This window comes from Periplaneta americana, chromosome 14 (assembly GCF_040183065.1).
Source record: "Periplaneta americana isolate PAMFEO1 chromosome 14, P.americana_PAMFEO1_priV1, whole genome shotgun sequence".
Taxonomy (NCBI): domain Eukaryota; kingdom Metazoa; phylum Arthropoda; class Insecta; order Blattodea; family Blattidae; genus Periplaneta; species Periplaneta americana.
Window position 1 is genome coordinate 56,978,299 of NC_091130.1, and position 22,531 is coordinate 57,000,829.

General features: G+C 33.9%; 1 protein-coding gene and 1 long non-coding RNA gene across 7 annotated transcripts in view; one reads left to right on the forward strand and one right to left on the reverse strand.

Annotated features, from left to right (window-relative positions):
• Positions 1-18,024, forward strand: part of LOC138713317 (nonsense-mediated mRNA decay factor SMG8) — a 50,589-nt gene extending 32,565 nt beyond the window's left edge. For 5 of the 6 annotated variants that reach the window (XM_069845302.1, XM_069845306.1, XM_069845307.1 and 2 more), the window contains 2 exons: positions 617-796; positions 3,908-4,289. In XM_069845302.1, the coding sequence (XP_069701403.1) occupies positions 617-796; positions 3,908-4,031 (304 nt within the window). In that variant the 3' untranslated portion in view covers positions 4,032-4,289. Of the gene's footprint in view, positions 1-616; positions 797-3,907; positions 4,290-15,551; positions 15,703-15,909 lie in introns of those variants that run through there. The other variant, XR_011335839.1, reaches the window with a different exon arrangement.
• Positions 10,363-11,579, reverse strand: LOC138713320 (uncharacterized). Its single transcript, XR_011335840.1, has 3 exons — positions 11,411-11,579; positions 11,218-11,322; positions 10,363-11,137 (listed from the first exon to the last, which is right to left on the reverse strand). It is a non-coding gene; the product is annotated as an uncharacterized lncRNA (long non-coding RNA).
• Positions 18,025-22,531: the final 4,507 nt, after the last annotated feature.

Genomic DNA, 22,531 nt, shown 5'->3' on the forward strand with positions numbered 1-22,531 from the left:
GTAGATAGACATATCTCTTCTTAGCCATCAATATATGGTAATTCGATTACTTATTTATTTATTCATTATTCTTCGAATAGCGAAGTTATTATTTATTTCTTTATTACAGACTCTAGTTCATCATCTGATGATGAGGTTATGTGCTCTGTCTTTTTATTTTCTATAAAATTAATGCACTCGTGTGCTATTTTTAATAACAAATAGGCATGTTTATCTTTCTCACTAAAACTTCTGTTCCTGGTTTCTTTCTGGTTCGTATTAGTCTATATTTATTGCAGATTTTGACAACAATAAAAGCAATGCCTCGCATCAGTCTAGCAGTCGATGTTCACTTTTTATTCATTCATGTACTATTGCTCCACTCGTGAAATCCAAAGATGCTTGGTTAACGATCCAATAACTAGTGAACCATTAAATTCCTCTTCTGCAACCTGACGTCTACTAACTTTAAAGGTCCACTAACTAATGGAGGAATGCATTATTTATAGGTCTGTTTTCTTGCAACCCAACATAAGAATTTCACCCTCAGTAAAAGAATATCATAACTTCACGGATGTTATTGTTCATGTTATAATATTTATAAATACTGATTTTGTCATTACTTTCTGTTTGACAGGAATGTGAAGCCGCTGGTAGCTCAACTGATGCGTATTCATGTGGTGACACCTAAAGCACCAATTCATGTAACATTAAATCCTAGAGTGCAGCCAGCTCCCTCGCCATGTCCAGTATTTGTCACTGGGTGTGAACAGCCACTGAAATTGTCACAGAGTGCATACTGGGTTCTTCGACTTCCGTATCCTTTCACTTATATGTGCTTCATCATTACAGAAATATATACAGTAAAACCTGTATTAAACGACTACTGCTGGTTCCGTGAAAAATTGGTCTTTCAGAGGGGTAGTCTCTCAATAGGGGGAGTTTTTTACACTAATAATTGGGTAAAACGTTTGTGTTAATCAAATAAAAACATGGGGAATATTGTCAACAATAAAAGCTTGAGATAAGAACTTTATTTCTTATTTCACGTTATTTTTACCATTTTCTCCTTTGATTCATTACATACTCTGCTTCACAAAATCATAAATTGAACTCTGCTTAATTTATTTTAGATTTCGTTTTTACAAACTAATTTTCAAAATTATCCTTTAACATGTTAAAAAATTTCATTTATATGTTCACCATTTACACAGTCTTTCAGTGGTGCCGAATGTTGAATTAGCTGAATATTACATAAGGCTTCTTCTAGTGACAATTTATCGATTTGAAATTCTCTCTTGACTTTAACCTCGTCATCGGTGAGTTGATCACTTGATTTTTCTAATAGGTAGGAGGAATAAAAAATTAATTATTGTACTGTAATTAACATGTAACGATTTGATTTTTCTGTATAAAACTAAAAGTAAAACCGTCATACGGCATGAGAAATCTTACCTTTGAAGAAACTGTTAAACAGTGGTGCAAATAACCCTTTGTCATACCTTGGAAGCCATTAGCAAACGGTCATTGTACCTTTTTCCTAGCAATACGCAACATTCCTTTAGGGATTAAGGACAGAGATGGGCATTCAACGTGAATACGGACCACTTAACAACCTTGCCAAACATAATTTTAACTTCTAGTACTGTAACGAATTTCTTGGAATTTATTTAGGCTACAGTAATGTAATAAAATACTAAATTGTAAATTTAAAAAATACAGTATGGTTTTTCAAAAGGGGTAAAATTAAGAAAGTGACTGTTCAGTCACTGGTCGCTGGTCGGGGAGAGAGGTGGTCTCTTAAAAGGGGTGTCATTTACATTGGTTTTATGGATGTTTAATTCTGTTCTTTAAAAAGTCGATCTTTAGGAAGAGTGGTCTCTCAATAGGAGTGGTCTTTCAGACAGGTTTTACTGTAGATAATACCTAATTGTAGTGAATAAGTAAGAAGTCTCCCTTGACTCTTCTGGCCATTGAATTAAAGATTGTGGGTTCAAATCGATCCAAGGGCAATAAAATCCTTAGCATGGCTCCTGATACATTTACTGTTCTTACATCTGCTATTCTAGAGATGGTCCCATTCTTGTATTCAGTTCTCAACAATTTTCTATGCACTGTACATTTAAAATTTTTCCAGGAACTGTTGTCAATTCGACACTCTTAACATGGGCTCCTGTACTGCTTTGTACAGGGTTGGGCACAAATCACCGGTGTATCTCATCTCACTTACTGTGATACTGAACTTTTTTATAAATTGATCTATGAGATATAATGAAAATGTAAATGAAGCAGTGGAATTGCTGACTGTAGCAAAAGAATAGTTTTAGTATAAGAGAAAGCATAGTTTCAGACCAGATGAGTGTGAATGTCTGGCAAGATGTGATGGGCCGGTTATTCGTGCCCAACTCGGTATTGTCTGTCTATGTTTTTAATCTATCTTTATTTATGACTTGAATTCGTAGTTATTTTAATTTGCACAGTAGTATGTTCCTATAATGCGCAATTTAAAACCAGGTCTGCTTTCATTTTGACAATTTTTGTTAAAGTGCGCTGATTAAAAATACGGCATTTACAATAGATACTGGAACAATGTGAAGTAAGTTGGTATGAATATATTAAGTTCCAACCTTTCATTGTTAATGACATGTTAATTTCGCAGTTCCTTTCGTTTAAAGCATTTCTTTACATATCTACATGGGGATGGGATATGGGGATATGTCAATTGCAGCTTTCAGAATTATTTTAGCCTCCTCTGAGGTAATCAATCGCTAGGGCTTCGAAGTTGAGGAAAACTACTTTTTTTTTTTTCGAATGTCCAAATACAGGACCCAACACAATTTATGTTCATTTTGGGTCATTGTAGGCCAGAAAATGGTGGGTTTTATTTGTCCTTTATGCCTTTTTCGGCATTTTTCGGCTTACTTACTTTTTAGCCTCTTTTTTAGATCTTAATGATTTTTTTTGCAACTGCAACTTCAGCTTCTTTCGACTACATTTTTACCCTCATTTTTACAGTTCACCACGAGATCTCACTTGCTTCAAGTAGACTATGCACCATTGACATCCGCTGATGTGGGGAGAAATTTCTCGATGTTTTGTAATGTTCTCAGAAAACCGACGATCCTTTACACCTAAGAACCTGGAGATGACTATTGTGATATACTGCAATGCTAACTGAGGTTAAGTTTCCGAAGTCCAAGTTCTGAAACCCTAGTGTGGTTAAGCCAGATATTCTAGTTATACTAATTTCTATTTCTTTCTTCAGGATGTCCATTGTGGGTTTGCTGAATTCATTCTGGGTGGCCAAAATCGTTCATTCTAAGTTCTCCGAGTACTTTTTTTTAACAAATACGGAATTCCTTTTTCAAATTATGTTAATCTAAAGAATATATAATGTCTGAAAAAAGAAGCATTTCATTCATATAGTGTTTTTCGCATTGTATGTTGCATACCACCAGAATTTTGTATTTTTGAAACATTATATTCATTAAATATGTAATTGAAACTGAAATTATTAATTAAATTGGATCAAATTTTGTAATGTCTCTTTTTCCAGTCTTTAGGTCCTTTTTTAAGATATCTTTAGGTCTTTTTAAAGGTCTTTTTTAGGCAATTTATAGATCTTCAACTTCCGAGCCCTAGTAATCACGTATGATATTGCAGAATAAGTAAACTATTATAAAATTTTCCAAGGTTTTTTAGATTTTTTCTTTTTCTCATAAGTGAACACCATTATCATAAAATGCCATGCAAGTTATCCGTAGTTGTTAAAAGTACATAAACGTGAAAAAAAAAAAAATAATAAAAATATATACTCTATACTTTTCTAATATTTATTTCAGTGCTACAAGAGGAATAATGTAAAAGTGGGAAATGGGAATTAAATGAACATATTTTGAAGTATATTCACACCCTAACTTCTATATAGATATGTATATGTGGGTGAACATGGTCCATATGTAGCACCCAAACAACCAGTGCCACTGAACTATGGTCGTCTGTTGGCAGGAGTGTATGGAATCACAGAAGTTCAAGTGGCTGAAGAGAAGTAATGATTTCTTTTCATGACAATTGATGTTTATTTATGATCCAGTGAAATAGCATATCTCACATCAAGGTAATGTACTGTACATCACATAGCTGACAACTTAAAAATGTATAAGTTATGTTTATTTATATCTGTAGTGCAGTACTCTCTTTGCTATACAGAAAGTTATTTGAAAGATGTTTTAAAAATAGAACATATTGTACTTAACAGCAGGAAATTATGAGAACTTTGAGAAAAATAAAATAAATGTATTCCATCTGAAGTATGACTTTATAAGGAACGAAATAATAGAGTCACCAAAAATTACAACAGGGTCCTGCCTTAATACATAATGTGAAACTAGATATTAAATAACTGCTAGATATAGTCGGCACAACATATGGTGAGGTACTAAAAAATTCAAGATGGCTGTACTTCAGTGTTACCAACTTTGAACATAAAGCACTAATATTAATTCTTTTCAATAAATTGAATAAATTGTCAGTGGAGAGCATTTAAAAATTGTCGATGACCAGAATAAAACAAACTCTGAGAAAAATGAAAACAATTTATACCACGAAAGATGGTATTATGTGCCTTAAATCAATTTTGAGGAGCAATATAACAATCATGTCTTAAAAAAAAAAACTTATTCTTCTTAAAACTATATTACATTCATCGCTATTATTATTTTCCATTTTTTTTGCTGCACATATTCCTCTTTGATAGATACAGATATGTATGAATAAATACTGTATAATTAAATAGTACAATGAGAATTGTGAAAGTTTAGTTTTAAGTAACCAGGTAATGAAAATTTAAAAATCATACTTTTCACGACCAATCTCTATACAAAAAGAATTAAACTTTAATTTCGTATCATAGGGATTCATTTCGACCAAATGAAAGAACTGAAGTATTTTTATTATTTCAGGATTAATGGAGAAGCATAATGTAATTATATATATATATATATATATATATATATATATATATATATATATATATAATTTGAACTGGTAATGGAAATTACGGGAAAACGACTGAACGGATTTTAATAAATGACCCCTCATTTTGAAGCTTGGAATCCAGATTTTTTCGGAAAAGTAGTAGTTTTCAGTGAAATGTCAATTTTCCTACATCATTTTCGTATTTTTCAAAATCCATCTGTCGTCAGTTTTGAGAAATACATAGGCCTAATCACGGCCGACTTGATACTCGCTTCCTTCTTTGTATAGCCTAATGAGTTCTCAGAATAAAACAAAACACAAACACACTACAATAAACAATATCACACGAAGGCTACGACCTGCAGGATTGCTGACATATTTAGAGTTGAGATGGCTCAGATTCTCTGACATCATAATTCCAATATGTCGATCTTCATGTGTGTCTATCTATCTATCTATCTATCTTCAGAACGTTTCTGTAATATTGGTTATTAAAAACTTCATGACTTATTAAAACGAATTTACAGGTCAGATTCTCTGGTGTGTAATTTTCTGAGTAGAGCTATCTGTGCGTTGGATATTAAAAACTACAAAACTTAGGAATTGTTTGATGACATTATTACCATTAAAAATGAAATATTATTATAGTGAATGCCATGATGTGAGTTTTGTTACTAATCATACAGATTAATGCTGTATTGGTGATATGAAAGTGGAACATTTTGGGTTTATATAAGTAGACGTAGAGAATTTTTGAAGTTAGATCTTCATTTCTGTAATATTTACTGAGTAACCGCTATATTAGTAGTCTATACAAAACTAACATAAGATAACAATTTTGTTATAAAAATGAAATATTTTTATAGTCATTAATCAAATGGTATGGGTCTTTTCGATATTATATTTAATGGTGGTGTAGTGTAGATATTTAAAGCTGAAAGTTAGAATTTATAAAATAGTTAGGGCTATGCTATTGGTTGTTTTTATGGTTGTGAAACTTGGACTCTCACTTTGAGAGAGGAAGAGAGATTAAGAGTGTTCGAAATTAGGATGCTTAGTAAAATATTTGGGGCTAAGAGGAATGAAGTTATAGGAGAACGGAGAACTGCACGCATTGTATTCTTCACCTAACATAATTAGGAACATTAAATCCAGATTTTTGAGATGGCAGTGCATGTAGCACGTATGAGTAATGTAGAAATGCATATAGAGTGTTAGTTGGAAGACCTGAAGGGAAAAGACCTTAAGGGAGGCAGACGTAAATGGGAGGACAATATTAAAATGAATTTGAGAGAGGTGAGATATGATGGTAGAGAATGGATTAATCTTGCTCAGAATAGGTACCGATAGTGGCCTTATATATGAGGGCAGCAATGATCCTCCATTTGTAAGTAAGTGATATAGATATTTATATGTGTGATTCTCTTCAGTATTGTCTGGAGGATGCAGAAAAATTATAATGCCTAAGGGAAGACCGAAAGGTATTACTTACTGATAAAATAAGAGGCCTACAAAATGTTGTAGTGTCCCGATCACTTTAGCAAGATACTTGGCAGGATGAAATGATTCTACCCTCTACATTTCAAGGTAGTTCACGAAACATGCAGCAGCTATACAAGACGCTATGCCTGTTGTTGGAAAGCATGGCACATCTGATATTTTCATTACTCTAACCTACAATCCTCAATGACCTATTGCTTTACTCCCACATGAAAAACCGACTGATCGTCCTGACACTGTTACTTGCGTTTTCGCATTGAAACTCAAGAACTGAAGATGTATAGGTTCAATAAAAAGTATTTAGCATGAAGAAAACCATTCAGAGGGATATGTTTATTATGGAAGCAAATAACTTCCAAAATGTCTGGTATTCTTCATTGGAAATAAATTTGAAAAATTTGAATTTGAACTTCTACTGTAATGAACTTAGTTTGCAGCATTTGCTGCACAAGCCACTAGTATATATATATATATATATATATATATTACGTTGTTGTATAACATATGGAATGCTGACAAGGTGATGTATTGAATCAGAATTACACAATTTTAATATTCCGACTTTTGCCTCAGGACTAAGGGAATACTTCAACAAAGGACAGGTTGCATATAACTTTATTTTATTTTTTTATGATACAAATCTTAATATATAAAAGTGAATGTGGGTATGTATGTATATATGTATGTGTATGTTCTCTATACAAATCTACACGCTTTGACCAATATGTGCCAAAGTTTGCACATTTAACCAGGAGAAAAGCATAGGCTACATTAAAATTGTGCAAATGGATGTTAGATTAATTAAAATTATAAAAAATAAAAATAAATAGATCAAATATTCATGTTTAATTAAAATGCAAAATCTTCTACAGTCAATTGTTTTTTATTATTGTCTGTTGTATTCAACATCGACTTTCACGAGGCCTTGGAAATTTTAACACGAAATTAAATTACATGTTGTTACACATCATGAAGGCTAAAACTAGATAATTCATGCAATAAGTATCTTTACGCAGTCCAGGACCGTATTATGAATTCCTCGATGCAGTTTTGTAGATAGTGAGCAGACTGTTGTATACAACTGAATCCTAGAATTCTTTGAAACTACTAGGATTGCTACCACATAATTTACTTAATATTGAATAACCAACAGTACTATTGCGAAATATTGACCCGCCAAAATTATGCATGAATAAGAATTGGTGTGAAAACCTCATACGAAACGTAATAGAATTGGCAATATTAACTGCAAAAATAAAAGATGTTTTTATTCCACGTATTGCTAGGATACTCATTCAATTTTGAGTAACTGCAATTTCAATGCCACTAGCATTTGTAATGGCCATATTAAAATGAAGCTGAAGGACAGTCGCTCAAAGTTGCAGACATTAACTTAAAAACTGTCTGTTTTTCACATCCTCAACTATATTTTATACAACAAGCAATTCAGTGATACTTTTGTCATGTTGCTAATGTAGTATGTGAATGTACATAAGCCTACTGAAAATGACACTATTAATTCTCAAAATATTGTTGTTCACGTCCGAAAATGTGTTGCTGCGAAATTATATCTGTATAATCACGTTGAAAATTTAGTATGTTAAGCGTTGTGGAAATAAAAATCTCTTAATTTCTAAAATACTGGTAGGCCTATAAGTTTCTCAGAATATTAGTCTTTATGTGGAAAAATTACTTATTACGAGTTTATATTGCATCTGTATTCTGTATATAAAATTACAATTAATATAATATGTTCTGAATTTATGAGATATACAGGGTGTTTCAAAAATACGGGGCATAATTTCAAGTATGTATTTCCCACATGTAGACAATCAAAATAGTTCATTACAACATGTGTCCGGAAATGCTTTATTTCCGAGTTATGGCCTTCACAACATTGAAATTCACCGGAACGTTTTTCTTTCCGCAGGTCGTTGCCGTCAAAGGAGACATTAAGAGGGCAATCTGACAGTTCATTCCGAGGCGAAGGTTACATTCAGTGTTGTGTAGGCGTTAGACTGTGCGACATGTATTCAAATCAAACAGACTTACGGGGCAGGTGTACACACCTCATGTTTTAGAAGACACTCTACTGATCAATCGTCAACACATTCACTTCTTGCATGATGGCGCTCCTGCACACTTCAGTCGTACGACTCGCCGGTACTTGGATCGAAGGTTTCCTGTTCGATGGATAGGTAGAGGTGGCCCAATTGCTTGGCCTCCACGCTCACCTGATCTGAACCCTCTCGATTTCTACTTGTGGGGCCATTTAAAATCATTGGTTTATTCGTCTCCGGTGCCTGATTTGGAATCTCTTCGGAATCGAATTGTGGCATGTTCTGAGGACATACGCAATACTCCTGGAGTTTGGGATCGTGTTCGCAGGTCAATGAGACATCGATGTGAGGTCTGTATTCAAGCAGGAGGTGGACATTTTGAACATCTTCTGTAATGACAACGACCTGCGGAAAGAAAAACGTTCCGGTGAATTTCAATGTTGTGACGGCCATAACTCGGAAATGAAGCATTTCCGGACACATGTTGTAATGAACTATTTTGATTGTCTGCATGTGGGAAATACATACCTGAAATTATGCCCCGTATTTTTTAAACACCCTGTAGTTTCAAATTATATTTAAAAAAACTGGATATGATATAAGTGGGTGTACAGCGGTCAAGAGATAAAAAATCTTCCAATATAAATTCAATTCTATATGTATATATTGATTTGATGCTGAAACTGATCAGGAAGAGGAGAAAGAATTCTATTTTCGTTGGGTTTTACTTTGTTTATAGTTTGATTTTTCTATTACTTTATTTGTATTTCTGGAGGTGTGGAAGAGAAGGCCTAATGGCCTTCACTACACCAGAATAAATAAATAAATAAATAAATGGATGAATGAATAAATAAAAACAAAATAAATATATAAATTTAAAACAACAGTTTAACGGCAGGCACATGATGAAATGTTTTCTTTTCGGTGCCTGATTTACAACTGTTTTAAATTGAATTAACCCTGGCAGGCATTTGGCTAAGAAGTTTATTAATTCATGTAAGTGATGTTAAGTAAAGATTCATCTTTATGGCTTAGTGAAGACAATTGGTTTTGGTTTCTATAGTTAGGTTTCCGAGAATTCTGAAAATTTAAAAACCAGTTTAATTAAAAATAGAAGCAGAAAGGAAAACCCAGGAAATGCTGGGTGCTTTTAGCTAATTTAACATAAATCACAGTTAGGCAACAACAAAAATACACAATGAACAATCAACTGTATTATTTTCTGTGTAACAGCACATTTATTTTATTTTTCTGAAAAACAAAAAGTGATATAAAAAGAAAATAACTATGGTTTTGGACAGACATATCATGTTTGCTCCAGCATTTGCATCAGCCAATAATTCTGAAATTAGTCATTACATTACCAAATTTCCAGACGTCCTCTTCCTTAACCAACCTCTTGATAATGTCCGGTGGCATCATAGGATCCTTTGAGACTAAAAGAAAGACAGAATTTGGTTTAACACAGAAATTATCAGTGTTAAAAGGGGATCTGTGCATGTTTTATATAAGAAAGTAATTACACATAGTCCCATTTAAAAATAACTGAATTACTTTTTAGTGGAATTATAGTGGACATTATGGTGACAACACTGGACTGAACAATTAATCTTGTAAATATCAGTAGACAAGGGGGGGAATTAAAATTAGAATCAGAAATATATTACACTGTACACAGAGTGAAAATTAATACTGCATAAATAACATTGTACCGGTACCTAAAAATATGACATCAGGCTTTGAAACAGAAATGTTGAAAATAAGCCAAACTCTCTGTGCAATCTATCTCAAGGATCTGGCAAGTTTTGAAGAAAAATACTACACTCACAGAATTCTTTGCTTTTGAAGGTACAGAAATCTAACTACTGTATATCATATTTTGTGAATGAATGAATGAATAAATAAATAAATAAATAATGGTACTGATACAAGACATCTTATTATCAGGCACTTTTACTTTCCTCTGAATTAATGGTGGCCTCTGATGTGCCGTCCAGCTACAAGTCGTTGCGCAAAATGTTAACCCTCATGGCTTGGATGTCACAGAGGTTGGTGTATCCGAAGAGACCAACGAAATAAGCCTCACTGGCTTCTTGGAAGACCACGCTAGCTAATCCCTGGAAGTGAAACTCTGTCGTTAAGTCCTATGCAACAGAAAAAGCACAACTTGGAAATTATCAAAGATGAGATCATCTAGCATCCTTGTATTTGAATGTATAGCAATCTATCTGTAGGCATATCATATTTTGTTAAAAAAATAGTGGATTTTGATATGAAGTGTCTGATCATCAGAGATATTTTCACTTTTCCTAAATTAGTGGTGGGCTCTGATGCACCTGTCCTGCTGTATGTCGTGCACAATGGTAATCCTCATGGCTTGGATGGTGGAGAGGTTGGTGTATTCGAAAACCAGTCTCCTATGACATACCTTAGGCAATGATTATGTTGATAAATTGGTCTACACAACTTGCTTCATATGGCTGAATGACACAGTCAATTAACCACCATTAGAAAAAAAAATTACTTATGGATTACTTACATTTAGAGAATTACCTTTTCAAGTGTCGTTTATTCCTGTTTGCATTGTCTGGCAGTGGTACTCCATTCTGTCTCAGCCATGTCTACAAAGTTCACATTTTAACATGAATAATGCAATTTAACATCACAGTTCATACTCGGATTCTATAGAAATTATATTTACCATTAAATGATCTCGTCTCCTTTCCACCCACTTCTGGAATGTATTCATGGCACCATAGTAATCTTGGCCAGTCTTCAAATTGGATGTAAAAAGTTAAATCTGCATCTATAAGAGAGGCAAGATATTTAGTTTCTAGAGAGAACACATAATAAAAGTTACTACACTATATAGGTATAGTATTGTAGTTACATACCAGGTTCCAGCTTGCACAATGACTAGTCTTCCACCCACAGCAGGTCGATGCATGCATGACTCCTTGAATCTTACCACCAATGATACGGGTTTGCTCCATGAATGTGTTGCAGAGTCTATGAAATATACATAGAATTAATAATGTTATAACATTCATTCCCTTTATTATCTTAAAATATTGTAATAAAGCCTGCCATTCATAAAAATCCAGATTTCACCCAGAAAAACAATAGACTTTGGACATATTCTCTTAAAATTAATATTTTTACTTTCTCTGAGATTGCCCTCTTTTTTAATTTAAACCACATTTCCTTCAAAATTGTCCTTAATAACGAACGTGATCCTTCAAATGAGTATGTATCATAGTCTCCTGTTACACGGCCCAGCACCAGCATGGCTGTTACTCTTTTTCCTGAACAGAAATGAAAATAGTACCGGTAGTGATAAATAAGAAGTGATTATAAATGTAAAGTCCACAGTCTTTTGACTTATAAAAATTAATAAAAAAATGTCACTGCCATAATTTTCTTCATCTCAATTCAGTCTATCATATACAAATCTTGCAATGACTTCCTTGGAAAAATCCTCTGATGCCCATTACAGGTTGTGGATATTTCTTGTTTCTCCCTGGTGTAGACAGCGCATGCCTCTTTTCAGATTTGGTAATAATTATTTCTACTGCATTCTACGAATGCTTTAATAAAAGTATGGAGATTATATTTATTACTTACAAATGGCTTTTAAGGAACCCAGAGGTTTATTGCTGTCCTTACATAAGCTCGCCATTCGTCCCTATCCTCAGCAATATTAATCCAATCCCTAGCATCATATTCCACCTCCCTCAAAATATTATTCTCCCATCTACGTCTCGGCCTCTCCAAAGGTCTTCCGACTAACTCCATATGCAATTATGGACTCACTCATTCGTGCTACATATCCTGTCCACATCAAACGTCTGGATTTAATTATGTCAGGTGAAGAATACAATGCTTGCAGTTGTGCGTTGTGTAACTTTCTCCATTTTCTTGTAACTTCATCCCTCTTAGTCCCAAATATTTTCCTAAGAACCTTACACTCTAACACCCTTAATCTCTGTTCCCCTCTCAAAGTGAGAGTCCAATTTAATGCTCCTTATACACACATGCCTGTGGTGTAACAATATCTGGAACAAGTAAACATATAATATGCTCCTTTTTAATTATTCCTATAGCCTTAAAGATTATGGTAATAAGCTTACAGTGAAGTACTTGGGACAATACCGGTAATAAATACATCCTTCTGCATTACTGAATACGTATTTTTTTTACTTAATTTCTAACAAGAATATTTTTATACAAACCAAAGTTTGTCAGTGATGGGATTTTACTTTATTTGGGACTTGTATTTCTAAGTAAACTTAAAATTTTTCAAAATTCAGTTGCATGTTTAGGCTATAATGAAGTTGCATTAGATTAGGTTGCAGAAAAGTCTTCATATGTTAAAGTATGTGTAAATATTCTTTAACACACTATCATGGATGCACCCTTATGGAATAAGATCTGTACTGATCCTGTCAAATATTATCTATAAAACAGGTAGGCCTACTTACAAGAGATTTGCAATTCTTGTAATTAGAGCCGCTTTGGTTTGACAGATATCTTCCTATTCTGCTTCAGCCTTCAATTGTCTGTACATATGCCGGGTAATATTTTGGCGAATCCTTGGACCTCACCTCATCTCACTACATCTCGCCAAAATATTGTAAAAAAATTGCACAAAATTGTAAAAATTTGTAGAAAATTACTGAATTGTAAAACTATAAAAATTTGTAAAAATTGTAATTGTAATATTGTAAAATTTTGACTTGTTCCACATATTAAAGCTTCATTGCTCATGTAAGATCTATGGGATAAAATGAATGAATGAATGAATGAATGAATGAATGAATAACCACTGCTTATTGTAAGCTGCTCTGTAACGAAAGTAAGTCATTTTCTTTCTTGATGTAGGCCTATAAGTTCTTCACTCTTTCTTTCTGGACATGTTATAACCTTAAGATAAAATGGTTATTGCATTTTAAAATATGAACTACACATCAACCTAACTTCAACCTTGATTTTATTCACCTTCATTAGACTGAATATTTGTAGGGTTATGTAAAATTATATTACGCAATTCTCCAAAATAACTGCACCATAGGAGACACAATTTTCTTTTGTTCCATTGACTTCTGTGAGATGATAACTTAGTGATAAACACATGGTTTTAGTTTCCAGCTATAAATACTTTCAACATAAAAGTCATTTGATACCTGTGTATTATTATGGATTGTTGGAAGTATTTATTAAAGCAAACTAAAACCAAGTGTTTATCACTATATACATCTCTCATAAGCCAGTGAAACATGCCTTCTTTGATGTCAATTCTCTGGAGAATATTTTATATTATGATAAAGTGATTATTATATCATATAATTTATTTTTAATACTGTATGTATAGGGCCTAATGCTTAAAAATTCAAATAATGCTCTTACCTCACCAGAATCATCTGTAGGTCTAGGCCCTAATTATAAATTTCACTATTCTAGAATATAAGTATGCCTGTGTAATATAATATCTTAATACATATTAAATTATAGTGAGTCATAATACAACACAACATTCGAAATTCTCTACAGTTTCAATGGCTACAGATTTCCTGAAAATTTGAAACAATTTGAACAATATGGTATATAAAACTGGACCCTAAATACAAATATTTACATACGGAATACTTAATAAATTTTACAGGAGAAAAGTTCGTCCAAAGGGCTGAACTCGGGAAGAGTACCCAAAACGCTCATTGCATTTCCGCGTTGAATTTCAATACTAAAGTGTTGACGCAAATAAGTAGTGCAACGACGATCACCAGTAATGGAGATCAAAATTTGGCCGATTTGAGATATCGAAATTTTAGTGTCATGACTCCAAGGACCAAAGGTCTCTACAGCAAAGGGGACAAAGATATCACAAAGACGTTCTGTTTCATCTCGTGTTTTGATAATTTTATTTTGAGGTGCCAAAGGATAGAATTAACTGTTCTGTAAAAAAGATTAATAAATATCCTATTAGAATATTTTTAAATAATATTTTTGTAAAATGTGTGACATCCAAGGCCGGTCTCCCCTACACTAAATAAAGCTTAGCAATGATAAACAATAAAGTTATAATATTTCACTGAGCTCCATGCACTGAAATAGAAAACCCGAACAAACATTACGGCCTGGTCTAGATTGAAAAAGCATTGACTATGCCGTATTTCGCATTTTTTGTGAAAAGTTCGTTATCGTTTGTAATAACTGTAAATGGCTAAAATACAATAATTTGAATAATAATATGGGACAAGGAGACGTTTGTAGTACTATAAATTGTAAGAAAAATAGGTTAGAGTTATCCTTCCGAAAGATCCAGGAAGGTGAGTTTATAGAATATAATATATATTTTATGAAAATATGTATTTCATATTTAAATAGTGGAAGGAAGGTGTTAATTTAAAAAAAAAAAACACGATATCGAAAGTACAATACATTTTATGATCTGCTGGGGAAAGAGTCTGTGATGAGGCGATAGTAGCGATCCTGGTGGTGAGCAACTATCTATGGATGCATATTTCAACTGTTTATGTTTGCATATTTAGTAAGTATTATGCTTCGTGACTGTATATACTAGACTGTGGTCTTATGTTTAAATAGTCCCTTCTCCTCAGTTTGAATTGTAGTCTTAAAAGGGCTTAAGTGCGGCTATTTTTGGAAATAATCAAGAAAATTGTTACATGAGCAACATTACCTAGAAGAAATATAAACAAATAATATCCAGGAAAAAAAACCTCTTAATTAAAGGGACTCTATAAATGACGCCAATTTCAATCTTTCTACTGCTCTCCTGAAAAGTATAAAATTTTTACTTGAGACCTTTTTCCTCCCGGCCACAGATTTAATGCTCATTGGTGTTCCATTACCGTGTCTTGTGATTTGTCTGGAATTTAGCCTGAGTCCAACCATTCAGCTACTGATGCTAGATCTTTATTAATTCTAGTCACAGGCTCATTAAAACCCATTATATCCCACCGTTTGATATATCAAACATGATGCAGCTTATGATGTTTGATTGTTGTATATTTGCAGCTCTGTTATTATTGTGATTGTTGGCACACCAGTTGGCTTATAAATAATCAACCTCTATATTGGAAACAATGGAAAACTTAAATGCTTTAATTTGGTAGTTGTTGCGAGTGTTGAAATTCCAGTACTAGTCTGCTCGGAAGATGGATAACACGTAAGTTGGATTTTTATTTTATGAATAGTTGGTTTTGAAAGCTCGATTGTAATTAATTATTTTAACGTGTTGGCTAATGTGTATCCTTTCAGTTCTATTATAGTTTTTCATAATAATTTGAATAATATGGACTGGAGGACTACGTAAACTTTGATGTTTGATATTTCAAACGCTGGGCGTTTATGTGAACTTTTATCCATCTTACAGGAAAGATACAGAACAATTGATAAAATAGCTAGATGAGGTGTTAGATGCAGATGAACCTGAAATATGTGTAAGTATACATGCTGCTAACGAAATAGAGGTGGTACTTAACCCTCCTGTTGATGGTGTCTACGGTGATCGGGATGATGGTGGCAGCGACGACAATGAAAAAACTACTTTTATGAATCTGGGCAGAGGAATTTTACGTCAAGAAGGTGAGATGAGAATAGTTAGACAGAGGGACCATTTCAAACAGAGAGAGGATATAAATTTTGAATCAAACGTGAATGAACCTAGGGTTGAGAAACAATCAGAAAATTTAACAACAGTCGTGTCTCGTAGAGAATTACCATCGAACTCTACTACTTCATCTCATCTGAATGTTTATCCTTCTTCAAATTCTGAAAATGTAAACAAGTCTATACCGAAGAAAGTAAACAAATCTGTACCCAAGAAAGCTAAATATACAACTGAATGGATTGAAAGAAATCTTCATAAAACTAATTTAATTTCTCTACCACCCTCCCCTAATGATAATATTTTTGATTTGAATTTTGATAAGTCTCCCGATGAGTTGTTCAAAATGGTATTCGACTTAGAAATTATGGAAATGATATGTCAGCAGATTGTATTATATGCAGCCCAGAAAAGATGCATTATACATTTGTCCATTGAAGAACTATACACATATTTTGCAATTCTTTTAGTTTCCGGTTATGTGAAGGTACCACACCGGCGGTTATTTTGGGAAACATGAGATGATACACACAACTTATTGATTTCAAATGCAATGACAAGAAATCGATTTGACATAATTCATAGATTTCTTCACTGCAGTGACAATTCTGAAATAGATCAAACAGATAGGGTACCGGTATTCAAAGTAAGGCCCCTCATTGACTATGTCAACAACAAATTTCAAGAATTTGCTCAACCTCTTGTCTCGAAGTATTCACTGGATGAAGCTATGGAGCTGTATTATGGCCGTCACTCAATGAAGCAATTCATTTGCGGCAAACCAATATGGTTTCGGCTTCAAGTTCTGGTGTTTAGCCACACCTGAAGGGTATCTTCTTAAATTTTGTCCTTATACAGGGAAAAAAGGTAGGATTCAAGGTGAATCATTGGGGTCGTCAGTTGTTCAAAGTATTTATATTGGATTTATTCCTGTTAACAGTTGTCTTCATTGACAATTATTTCAATTCTTTAGAACTCCTCAACACAATGTTACAAAATAACTTAAATGTAATAGGAACAATTCGAGCTGATAGGACTGGAAATGTACCGTTAACAGACCTAGGAAAACAGTCAAGAGGTGCAACTCACACCCTTCAATCAAAAGACAAGAAAGTAATGCTCATCAAATGGCAAGATAACAATGAAGTGACTATGGGCACTAATGTTCAAGATTAAAATGTGACACTTGCTTACGGAACTTGTCAACGATGGAATGCAAGTGAAAAGAAATGTGTTGCTGTTACTCAACCGACAATCATCAAACATTACAACAAGTATATGGGGGGTGTTGATTTGGTCGATCAACACCGAGGATTGTATCGAATTCGAATCAGGTCAAAAAAATGGTGGTGACCATTTTTCAGGTTCTGTTTGAATGGGGCGGTAGTAAACATGTGGTTACTATATAGGAAAAATATTCCAGGGTATCCTTTGTTGGAATTCATAAGGAGGATAACATTGGTAACACTTTAAACTCCAAATTTGAGTCCCCAAGGACGTCTGTTTTGCCAAAGAAACCATCACTGATACCAACTGAATTGCGGTATGATGGAAAAAATCATTTGGTGCAATGTCAGGACACTCAAAGGCCTGTGGAGTATGCAAGAAAAATGCAAAATACAACTGCATCAATTTTAAAGTTGCCTAGCACCCAAAAGACTGCTTTCTAAAATTCCATACCAAGTAGGCTAACAGTGTATCATGTGGATTACTTTTGTATTTATTAATGACTTTATTGTCAAACGCCTGGCATTAGAAAACAACAACAATAACTTTTGTATTTATGGATAATTTGAAATAAGTGTTCACAATTTCTGACTATTTATGTTACAATTTATTCCATTATGATTTATGATAATAATAATTTAGTTTCTTGCAAAATTCAGTGTAAATTATTGTACATAAGGTACAATGGGGTAAGTGGAAACTTGGGAAAAGTGGAACCTATAACTGTTACATTAAAACTATTAAAGGCTGGTGAAACTATTAGGTAATAATGAACTCAAAAAGGAAATTGGAATTTATATGCACTAAATTTCATTATCATATTTGATTCTCTGGCACTGTCATACGTTAGGTTCCACTTTCACCATAGAAAACTATGGGTTCCACTTATCCCAGAGCACTTTACATATGCTTGAAACCTTTCCAAACATCCCCATAACCCAAAACAGTTATTTACCCTGTCACATCCCACATAATTCTGTATAGAACCATCCAAATAACATTGCTATACACCAACACCTAGCGTTTGATATATCAAACATAGAATAAAAGAGCCTAAATAACACTATTTCGAATTCTTTTATATTTTATATTGTTATTTATAATGATAATCTCTGAGAGTTTTCACAAAAAAAAATCGAAAAAAAAATCTCTCTTATATAATGGGTTAATATGAAGCCCTATATTTTTATAAATATAACACATAATGGATCGTGTTGGGATTGGAACCGTTGATCAGCACTGCAGACGCATACGCTTTAGACCACTTCACTCGCCTGGTAGCATTAGTTGTTTTCATAATGTGGTGAAATGCTTCCGGCTCTTCTGCATATTTCAGGTTTGTTTTTTTTATTTCTAAAATCTACAGAATTTTACTTCATTATATTTGTATATGTATTAAAAATGTTTTAATTTCTCCTCACCATAGATATGTAATACATACAGTAGCATGTAAATTAATCCGAACAACATAATTACTTGTGCAAAAACACTCAAACGGGATAAAAAAAGGATCTAAGACATACCTCAGTAATCTATGTGGCCTCCCTTGTTCCTAATAACAGCTCTGAGACGATTTGGCATGGATTCCACTAATTTCCCACAAATATTCTTCATTTCTTCATCACAAAACCATACAACAATGAGGGCAGAAATCATCTTCTCCTTTGTAGAACAATCCATTTTTTGCATTCTTCTTTTGCAAATTGACCACAAGTTCTCAATGGGGTTGATGTCGGGTGAGATGCCTGGCCAGGGGAGTACCTGAATATTCTTCTTGTTGAAGAATTCTGCAGTTTTTCGAGACGTATGGCATGGTGCCAGGTCTTGTTGGAACACACCTCTGCCATCCAGAAATGATTTTTGCAGCTGGGGTAAGATTCTGGTTTCCAATAAGTGAATATATTTGTCAGAATTCATCATTCCCTTGATAGGTATTAATGCTCCAGGCCCTTCATGTGTAAAACAACCCCTAAACATTACTTTAGGGGGGTATTTGGGTGCTTGTTGGAGATGAGCTGCTGTTACCTTTTCGGATCCTTTCTGTACGTAAGAAACACGGTGGCCGTGGACCTCGAAATGAGACTCATCGGAAAAAAGTACATTCTTCCAGTCATTCACTGTCCAGTGTTGATGTAATTTTGCCCACATTAAACGTTTTTTGCACATAACAGGGGTTAGCAGTTGCTTCTTAATACGCTTATGAGCCCTTCGTCCAGCTTCCAAAAACCTATGCCGCACTGTTGTGATGTGAATATTCGTCCCAGTGCACAGTGTGTAATTTAGCGAGTCTAGCCGGCCAAAAATCATTTCTCGAAAACTAATCGCTCAATTTTCATAAAATTTAGTATATAACTTCAATTATTGAAGTGAATAAGTTTTAAATAATGAAAATGAAAATATCAACAATTTTTACTGAAAATAAAAATAGTAATATTGTAAAAAAAATTCGATTCGAGTGAAAAAAAATAAATTAATGTTCATAATGTGGAATACACTTAAAATTGAAAGCGTAAGGCAAAGGAATATTGCTACATATCTTACTCGTTGGACGTCAGATGCATCCCCATCAGAATCTGTATCCTCGCTGCTAGTCTCTCCTTTGACAGCACCGACTAATGGAGGCTTGGAGACAACTGCAGCACTACTATTGAAATCGACCGCAATTTCCTCTTCTTAATTTCTTTAAGCTGGTGATGTAAGGGTCCAAAGAAATAAGTAGCCTGAGTAAAAGATCGGTATTTGTGTCTTCCTTGATGTTTTTCTTGCGAAGACTTCTCTGAAAAGTCTAATATAGTAATTGTTCCTCGTTTCCTGGGCTTCCTCAGATAGTTTGCCAGTAAGTATAATAGTGTCCTGTGACCTTCTGTCCATGAGCCAAGAGTTTGTGAAGGATTGTAGGCATATAATACTATTTGTGCAAGCATAAATATAATTCTCTTATCTCCCTTGTATACGTGTCAAGTGCCCGTTCATCAGTTTTGCAAAACAGCATGAAAAAGGTTTCTGATATATTATATGTAAACGACTTATTAGATTTCCATCTATTCCCATAATATATGCGAAAGTGGAATCCTCCCTGAAAAATATTCTTGCGGTATTTGCATCGTTTTTATTGCGAGTGCTTTGTTTTATTATGTCAACAACATGTCATGTCAACATGCCTGAACCTATCCTATCTTCAATGTTTCGCAGTAAGTAAAACGGTGGATCTAAATTAACTGTTACAAGATTTTGTATTTCCCTTAATTATTTATATTGATTTGAGGTCAACTGTAGATCAGTAATCAAAGCGAGATCCTTATTAGGTGACAATTGTTGGTCGTTCTTGCAAAATCAATTTTTACGATTTTTTTTCCATTTTGTCGCACATTGAAGTAATGCAAGAGAAAGCTCTCCTACAATATTGGCCTCATCTCTTTTCCTAAAAGTTCTGAAATTCATACGGGCAACAGAAAGCTTTTCTTCTGGCGATCTTTCTTTAAAATGTGGACTAGTTTTTTTTCCGTTTTGATTTTTCGCTAAGTCTCCGAAAAGTTTACGTGGACGTCCTCGAATGCTTGTACTGGCAGAATCAAATTGGAATTGTTTTGTAGTAGATGGCAAAGTATTATATATTTTATTTTCAGACTTTGGATCTTGGTTGAAACATACCGCATTATATTTTAAGACATTTTTCTCATTTCTGCTGTATTTTTCCCACCGTAATCGAATTTTCGAGCATAGAAATTTAATTCATTTTTTTTATTGACTGTGAAATGTCTTCAGAGTAATCTTTGAGACCAAAATGTTCAATTATATTTGAGAATTTCACTTTTATCTCGCTCTTGTTCCACATCTGGAAAACAGCTCTCCGGATTACGGAGCGCATGGTCTCTGAAAATAATTAATAGCTACTCTGTCTGCACCTGTTTGCAGAAAAAAATCACGACGTCGTATTCAGAAAAGTATAATGAATATCTCTACAAAATTTTATCGAGGTGATAGAGGGCTACACCTTTTAAAAGTCAACTCGAAATATATAATAAGGTAAAACTCAAACTCTTTGCACATGTTTATTCAGACACTTATTCTAGACAATAAGATAATAATTTTTGTCACGAAAATTAGCTTATATGTAAGTACATACCTTCTTATAATATATCCACACTCTGTATTAGAAAAAATACTGTATTAACTTTACCACTTTGCACCATCCAAACACATACTTCACGCCCGCCTCCACAGCTTAAATGATCTTGTCGGAGACATGCAAATTTCGCTCTGTTGTGAGGGTCCCCTAACAGATGTAAGCATCTGTCTACACTTGGATAGTATACTTTGGAGTGTTATAAACACGTCTATATAAGAATTTAGCATTAAAGATAGGGTGTGAAAATTGATTTTTGGCCGGCTAGCTGCTTGAAATTACACACTGTGCAGTGGTAGCCATTAACTCGCGGGTTAAGTCGACAGCAGTTAGTCTAGGATTTAATTTACTTTTCCTGACAATTAAACGATCATCTGCAGGTGAAGTCTTCCTTTTCCGGCCACAGTTTCCTTTTTTCTGGGGTGTGATGGATCCAGTCTCCCTGTATCGTTTTATGATCGAATTAACAGTAGCCAAACCGATGTGACATTCTGCAGCAATTTGCCTCTGTGTCGTAGAAGAATGCTCTGCTAATGTTATAATTTTAGACCGTTTTCGTGGAGTTGTATCCATTTGTGAAGACGACAGAATGTACACAGGATTGCAGTATTAAGTCTTCAACACAACTGAAATGCTTATAAGTACAAAACGACAGGCAAAATGTCACATATTATAAAAAAAATGACAGACCTTCAACAATGGAATTACACGTACTACAGATGTCAATTAAAGCGGTATGAGCAGCTGTGAGGCTAACAATGACAGAAAATGTAAAAATATGTCGTGTTCGGATTAATTTGGACGCTACTGTAAACAGAAAGGAGAGACGAATATCTCTTCATGGTATGAACCAGAGCATGCTTTCTTTTACTTAGCCGCTCAACATTTCTGTAGAAGAGCGCTGCCCAGTCGTTCAGAGATAAGCACAATAAACCTCAGGCTGCAGTGTAAGCCTTCGAGTCCCCCTCCTTACAAGAAAGAAAAAGTGATTTCATTTTGGTTCCTACAGCATATCCTTAAAATAATAAAAAAAAC